Source organism: Temnothorax curvispinosus, unplaced genomic scaffold (assembly GCF_003070985.1).
Source record: "Temnothorax curvispinosus isolate PA1 unplaced genomic scaffold, ASM307098v1 QBEX01003070.1, whole genome shotgun sequence".
Taxonomy (NCBI): Eukaryota; Metazoa; Arthropoda; class Insecta; order Hymenoptera; family Formicidae; genus Temnothorax; species Temnothorax curvispinosus.
The window spans coordinates 4811-12915 of record NW_020212850.1 but is presented as its reverse complement, the minus strand read 5'-3'; the positions used below and the strand labels follow the sequence as shown (position 1 = coordinate 12915).

Here is an 8105-nt window from a genome sequence, read left to right as displayed (position 1 = left end):
ATGCGAGAAACATTGTATTCAATCATGTGCGGAACGTCATACAAGAATATGACGGTGTAAAAATAAACACAATGTTCAACGGTGAGTTTGTGGCGGGCGATAAACGCGCAAATAAAAGTGTCAATACGAAAAACTGTGAACTCTTTCGCGAGTCCGATTTGGAAGCGTGGTATAACTTGCGCGTTATCGAGCCCACTTTAGCAACGCTGGAGGAATTCCAGGAACGTGATAGCGGGTGGGCGTTATTACGTATACAGAATTTAATGCTAAATATAAACAAATATAATCCATTGCACGCGGGGTGTTACATCGATTTACCGAAAGAAATTAAATTAAAGAAAGCGGTGATTAACGTGCAATCTACGGACAATGCATGTTTCGCGTGGTCGGTGGTCGCCGCGCTGTATCCAGTCGTGGAACATACATATAGAAAATCTTCATACCCTTCATATAAAACAGCATTAAATTTACAAGGCATCGAATTTCCAATGTCGTTGCGTCAAATTAAAAAATTTGAAGATCTCAACGGCATTTCAATCAACGTATATGCCATCCAGAAAAAAAACAAGAAACTTGCTATCCTGCCAATACGGCTCACCGATCGAAAGATAAACAACAAACACATAAATTTGTTGTACGTGGAAGATCCGCAAGATGCTAACGTAGGACATTTCGCCTGGATAAAAAATTTATCGCGTCTCGTTAGCTCGCAATTGAGCACACACCATAGCCGGAAATACTTTTGCGATCGGTGAGTATACATCCTAATAAAAATAAAAATAATTTTTTATGTAAAAAGATATATAAAAAAAAATTTCATTATTTACAGATGTTTGCACTATTTCTACACGAACGAGAAATTGGAAGCCCACATCATCGACTGTCGGGAGATGAACGACTGCGCGGTCAAGTTACCGAGTGATAACGACAAGTGGTTGCAATTCAACAACTACGGCAGGAAAGAACGAGTTCCGTTGATCGTATACGCCGACCTGGAATGTACCCTGGAGAAGACGGCAGCGGATCCTGAAACGTCCGGCATATACCAACACCATAAGGTATTTAGCGTCGGGTATTACGTGCATTGCTCATACGACGACTCATTATCCGCGTATTGATTTCGTCGCGATAATGACTGCGTTGCGTGGTTCGTCGAGGAACTCAAAGGATTGGCGCATCGCGTAAAGAACATCTTGTCCGACAATGAACCCATGGCGAATTTCACGCGAGACGAGTGGAAAAAATTTAACAGTGCGACGCAATGTCACGTGTGCGAGAAACCGTTCGCGCCAGACGACACGCGGGTACGCGATCACTATCATTTAACCGGTAGGTATCGAGGTCCCGCACATTCGACATGCAATTTGAATTATAAGGATTCTCACTTCATCCCAGTAATATTCCACAATCTGTCGGGCTATGACGCGCATTTCATTATCAAGGAGATAGCTACCGCGTTCGAAGGCAAAATCGATGTACTGCCTATAACAAAGGAAAAGTACATCTCATTTACTAAACACGTGAAAGACACCACGAAAAGATCTGATTCGCAAAACAATATAAAGTTAAGATTTATCGACTCGTATAAATTTCTGAGCGCAAGTCTCGCAAAATTGTCATCTTTCCTAGATAATGATAAATTAAAAATTATACGTTCAAAATTTTCCACGTTATCCGACAACGATTTTGAATTATTGACGCGAAAAGGTGTCTTTCCGTATGAGTACATTGACTGCGTCGAAAAGCTGGAGGATAAATGTTTACCACCGCGCGATTCATTTTACAGTTCTTTGACCGGTGACACCGTATCCAAGAGCGATTACGCTCACGCCGTGAACGTCTGGCAACGGTTCTCCATTCAAACCTTGGGTGAATACAGCGATCTATACCTGAAAACCGATGTCTTGTTATTGGCTGACGTGTTTGAAAATTTTCGCGATAGCTGCGTCGCGAGTTACGGACTCGATCCAGCGCATTATTACACTCTACCGGGTTTCACGTGGGACGCTATGTTAAAACATACACGCATTAATTTCGAACTGCTCACAGACATTGATATGATAATGTTTATCGAACGTGGTATTCGCGGCGGTCTCAGTCAATGTTCCGGTAGATACGCGCAAGCTAATAACAAGTACATGCAATCTCACGATCAGTCGAAACCATCGTCGTACCTGATGTATTTCGATGTAAACAACTTGTACGGCTGGGCGATGTGTGAGCCATTGCCCTACGCAGATTTTCGATGGGTCAACAACATCTCGAACTTTGACGTGAACGCGATCGCTTCGGATTCACCCACAGGTTATATTCTCGAAGTCGATCTCGAGTATCCACAGTGTCTGCATAATACGCACGCTGATCTACCGTTCTGTCCGACGAGCGATAAGCCGCCCGGCAAACGAGAGAACAAACTTCTCGCGACTTTATACAATAAGGAGCGTTACGTCATTCATTATCGCAACTTACAGCAGTGCACGCGCCATGGTCTTCGCGTCACAAAGATACATCGCGTATTGCAATTCACTCAATCTGCGTGGCTCCGCGCTTACATCGAACTCAATACAAAATTTAGAACACTAGCCAAAAACGATTTCGAAAAAAATTTGTATAAATTAATGAACAACGCTGTATTCGGTAAAACTATGGAGAATGTGCGCAATCACGTCGATGTAAGATTATTAACATACTGGGACGGACGATACGGTGCGGAGACAATGATCGCGAAACCAAACTTTCACAGCAGGAGCGTGTTTTCGGAGAATCTAGTAGCAATAGAAATGCGAAAACTCGAGGTGAAGTTCAACAAACCAATCTACGTGGGTATGTGCATCCTCGATATATCCAAGACATGTTTGTATAAATTTCATCACGAGTACATGTTACCGTTGTATCGCGACAAATGTAAAATTATGTACACCGATACGGACAGCCTTATATACCACATCGAGTGCGACGACGTGTACGAGACGATGAAACGCGACATCGACAGATTTGACACAAGCGATTATCCGGTAAATAACGCGTACGGTATACCACTTGTAAACAAGAAGGTGCCGGGCTTAATGAAAGACGAAAACAATGGCGCGATCATGACAGAATTCGTTGGACTCAGAGCGAAGATGTATGCGTTGAAGGTAGATGGTAAAAAAGACACTAAAAAAGCAAAAGGTGTCAAGAGTAACGTCGTAGCGCGTACTATAACGTTCGACGATTACACGCGGTGTCTGAAGGATACAATTGAAATGACGCGACAGCAGTTCTCTATAAGATCAAATATGCATGATGTGAACACCATCCGCGAGACGAAGATCGCTCTGAGTCCGTACGACGATAAGCGATACATTATACCCGATTCGATCGATACGTTACCGTGGGGACATTATCAAATACTCCCTCCGAAAACGTAGTGTATTGTATGCATAAAATGTAATAGTATAACGTAATGTATGTACGTATGTATGTATAGTAACGTAACGTAATGTAACATAAAGTAAGGTAATGTAACGTATATTATATTGTTGGAAGGGATATTAATAAAAATATTGTACATGTATCTATATTTAATATTTTTTACATAGTTTATTTTTCATATGTTTTTAAAATACTATCTGCATGAATTAAATAACATTGTCCTTGTGTATCCATGAGTTGTGCGATCCATCGAATCCCAGCCATTTCACGTAGACCTCGTCTCCCCTCCTGCGCAGTACTTTTTCCACGAGATACGTGTCCGGGTAAGCCGCGCGATGTAATTCATGCTCGTAGAACGCTCCAGTGATAGATTTTCCGCGATAGTCCTCCAGCAGATAGGTTGCAGGATTAGTGTGTTGCACTTTAACGATCTTAAACACCTCGGTGCTCCAATTTGGCGTGTAACCCTTCTCGAAAATTGTCTTGTGCTTGCTAACGCGTACCCGATCGCCTACTTTAAACTTTGTCAAACCTGCGATCTTGATCACGCTGTACACCGTGGTTAAGAGTCTTTCAGCGATTGCAGGAGTAACGTCGACGGGTCGCATGCCGATCGTTCGATGCTTGCGCGCGTTGTACTCCGCGACGAGACGCGGTAGCTCGTCGAACCACTTGTAAGTTCCGTTGAACGTAAACATCTTCCACATGTTATTCTTTAACGTGCGATTGAATCGCTCGACGACCGACGCCTTCAACACCGAATATGTGGAATAATGATTGATGTTGTGTTTCCTCACGAGACGTTGCACGTCGGTGTTGTAAAATTCCTTCCCCATATCGGTTTGTAAGTTTTTCGGACATCTCCCGCTCTCTCGAATTATCTTGGCGATAACTTCAGCCGTCTCGCTTCCACCTTTACTCTTGAGCGGTACAGCCCACGCATACTTGCTCAGCACATCGATGACGGTGAGTATATAATGGTAACCTTTGTTGAAATGTGAGTATGGGCGCATCTCGACAATGTCAGCCTGCCACAGGTCGTCATATCCCCGAACTATGACGTGTCTTCGTGGAAAATTTCTTCTCGCTGGAGCATGCAGTTCTTCGACGAGTTGTTGCTTCTCGATATTTTTACGTCCATCGGATGTCATGTTTTTTTAACGGTGCGTAATAATATGCACAAAAAAATTATATTATGATTTATATCTCAAACTTTTTTTTTTAACAATTCAATAGCCATTTATTTCCATTCATTGTCCTTCAATAGCCGTTCTTTGTCTGCCGGTCGTTCTTTGTCCACTAGCCGTTTATAGCCATTCGCTAGCTGTTCATAGCTGTTTCTGAGTCGTTCGTTAGCCGTTTGATAGCTATTCCTGAGCCGTTCCTAAACCGTTCGTCGTTGCCGTTCATCGTCGTCCGTTAATCGTTTATAGCCGTTCCATTTGTTGCTATCCATTGTTGCTGTTGTTGTTCGTTTTTGACTCAGCGGTGGCCAAATGTCGAAGCTCGTGTATCACAATCCGTAACGCTTGCAGATCCTTCTCGAACACAGCCAGCTTCTCGTCTGACTCTTTCTGTCGATTGCTCGACATTTTAAAGCACTGATCCACGTATAGTTTGTTAACTACATCATCATCAGCTTCCGGTTGCGCCACGCGTCGAATCTTGCGCGACTTTGCATCAAAGTTGCCGGCAACCATACAAAGAGCGTTATCCCGCACGTAATTTCTGACTACTCCATTGCATTGATAGTTCGGTTGCGTCTCGCCTCGTCCGAGCGATATGCCAAACTTGTTGATCGGCATTTCAATGGTGATTGAATGGTTCGCCAACGCATGGTTTAATTTATAATAAGCCCAGCCTCGCGAAGCTCCTCGATGATCGATAGGATCTCGTTGTCGTGACCGTTGTGACCCGCTTGACGCGAAGCATCGAGCAATTGGAGACGATCCACCAGCTCGTTGGGATCGTCCCAGTGCACGTAGTCGACCTTATTGTCCGTTAGCGTCATCGCGCGAGGCATGCATAATCCCTTTCCAGATTTTTTCTTCCTGGATTCGGGAGGGAACAACGATGCGATTACATGTAAATACTTGTGCCCCCTGTGGCTCTTTATTCGCTCACGAGGATCATGCTTGAATTTATGAGCACTCGTTGCCAACAGCAGGCTCTTGTACTTTTTCATATCTCCCTCCGCGTAGATCTCGTCATCGGGCATTCTCTTGAAGATCAACTCATAAAGACCGGGTGTACCGATATATCGTATGTCATCGATAATTATCCTATCCTCGTTGTCCAACTGAAAACGTTTATTACCGAGCATCATTCCATCCTTGCCGAAATAAACGCCGTATGCGGGGTCTATATTTGGATCGGCGCTCAGAAAAGCCTTAATGTACTCTCGGCCCAGTGGACCCAACTGATCTTTCAACGTTTGTAGAAACGTTTCTCGTCCCTTCGACGTTTCCAACTGCTTTCGTACGGATGTCGCCATCGAGTCGTCTGTGGTTTCAAAAACATTCGCGTTTGTGAGGAATTTGGGAATTGTATCTTGCACGGTTCTCGCCGTCGTCGTCGACGGTATGGAGGTTATCGGTAGTACTTTCGATCGTTTCGATTGATTAGATTTATGCGGTGTCGATGAGAGATCCAACCAGGAGTTTGATAGCTTTCTCTTTTTCGATGTCGCATCCTCCCAATCCTCTTCCTCCTCCTCCTCCTCCTCCTTCTCCTCCTTCTCCTCCTTCTCCTCCTTCTCCTCCTTCTTGCGCTGCTGAAAGGGTAACGTTTCGATCCCCACGTAAGCATCGCTCTCCGTCGGCTCCTCTTTCTTCACCGAGATCGAGTTGTCTGCGATCTTTTGCAACGGTCCGATGAGAGGCTTAAAGTGTGCGTCCAACTCAATGTCTTTCACGATCTTACCGGTCTTCAAAGCGCGAAGTTTCTTACGAATCGAATCACTCGTTTTCGCAATTTCCTTCACAATCTTCTCGCGCTCGCGAATATTCTCGCTCCTGTCGATCGTGGCCATCGCGGGAAAAAGCAGACTGTTAATCTCACGTTTTAACTCGACGAGGTATCGACATCGACTGACCGCTTTTGCGGTATCGCGAACACGTTAAATTCTTTTCTGTATCGGCCGTTCGAAAGCGCGCTGTCCTTGTCTATCACTACGAACCCGTACTTGCGTTGCCAACAATCGTGGCACAACGCACAAAATTCATCGTACGACATGTCGGTATTTACGTGATCGTTGTACACGTGTTTCAGATTGGTACCATCCTGTTTGAACAGGATCAGTAGGTTCGCGTTGTCACGTATCAGATGTTTAGGTATTCTCGCGTACGTTTGACAGAGATAGAAGCAGTCGACGCTCGAGTGCCTACCCATTGAGAAGTACTCTCTCACAGCATCTTGCTTATCGCATGCCACGTCATCGAAAACGAAGATTGAGTTTGGACGCGCATCGCTCGGCGGAATGACGTCACTGTTGTTGGAAAACGTAAAATAGCCAATCTCTTCTATCGACGTTAATACATTCTCCAAGTATCGATATTTCGGTTGCTGCAACGATTTCGAGTACACATACACGTTCTCGAAACGTACACCGTGCGGACTTTCCAGCAAGCTTATCAGAACGTTGGTTTTACCGCAATTCGAGGGGCCGCAAATGATCGCGCGTATAGTAGTCGGTAGCATCGCACCGTGTCTGCGCTTCTCCGCGTTGCTCCCCATCGACCGTAACCTATCGTCGCAATTCGTCACGCGAATTGTCAACGGTTGTCGCACGAATCTCATTTTTCAGACTGTCGACTGGAGTTTCCGGCCGAACGCCTATTTATAGGTAGGCGGCACCGCGAATCGCTCAGTTGCAAAGATGTTCGTCCTGCTGACGAGACCTTCAGATATCCGCAATTTGAGTGTCGAACAGCTACAATTTGTGCCGAAACCTGTTCTGTTGCAAATGTGCTGTGATCACGTCCACTACGTGTGGGACAAGCTTCCGGAACATATAAAAACAGATTCAGAGGTTCAAACATATCGTCGCTGTTACGAGCATTACAATCAACCGTGGCAGCGAACGCACATCGACGGTCCCGCGCCATTGATAAAGGATTGCTACGAATGCCAACGAAAATAGGCAAAGGCTTATTAAATCGCGCGATTAACGCACTTCCGATCGAATTGCATATCCCCGGCTATCAGTTTTGTGGTCCGGGCACTCATTTAAAAAAACGATTAGCAAGAGGTGATCAAGGTATTAATCCATTGGACACAGCGTGTCGTGAACATGACATAGCTTATTCTCACAGTAGCGAGCTCACCGAGAGACACGCGGCGGACAAGATACTCGCCGAGAGAGCGCTAGGACGCGTCGTCGCGAAAGACTCGACTCTCTCCGAGAAAGCTGCAGCTACCGCCGTCTGGGCGGCCATGAAGGCTAAACGGAAGCTCGGAATGGGTTTGAAAATAAAGGCGAGGGCGAAGGCGAAGACGCAGACGAAGATGAAGATGAAGAAGAGAGCGGATTCGAAAAAACGGATACTTCCGGCAGCGAAACGCGGTGGTATCTTGCCCATTCTACCGTTGTTGGGAGTTCTCGGTTCGTTAGTCGGTGGAGCGGCGGGGGTCGCGAAGGCTGTGAACGATAACAAAGTCGCGCGACGTCAGCTGGAAGAACTTAAACGACA

General features: G+C 45.3%; 1 protein-coding gene across 1 annotated transcript; it reads left to right on the top strand.

Annotated features, from left to right (window-relative positions):
• Positions 1 to 829: 829 nt before the first annotated feature.
• On the top strand, positions 830 to 3410 carry LOC112452227 (the record flags this gene model as incomplete). The annotated part of the gene is made up of 3 exons (XM_025012341.1): positions 830 to 1058; positions 1158 to 2827; positions 2933 to 3410. Coding segments are annotated over 3 exons (2377 nt in total), but the record flags the coding sequence as incomplete, so codon positions are not given.
• Between the last annotated feature and the right edge of the window lie 4695 nt (positions 3411 to 8105).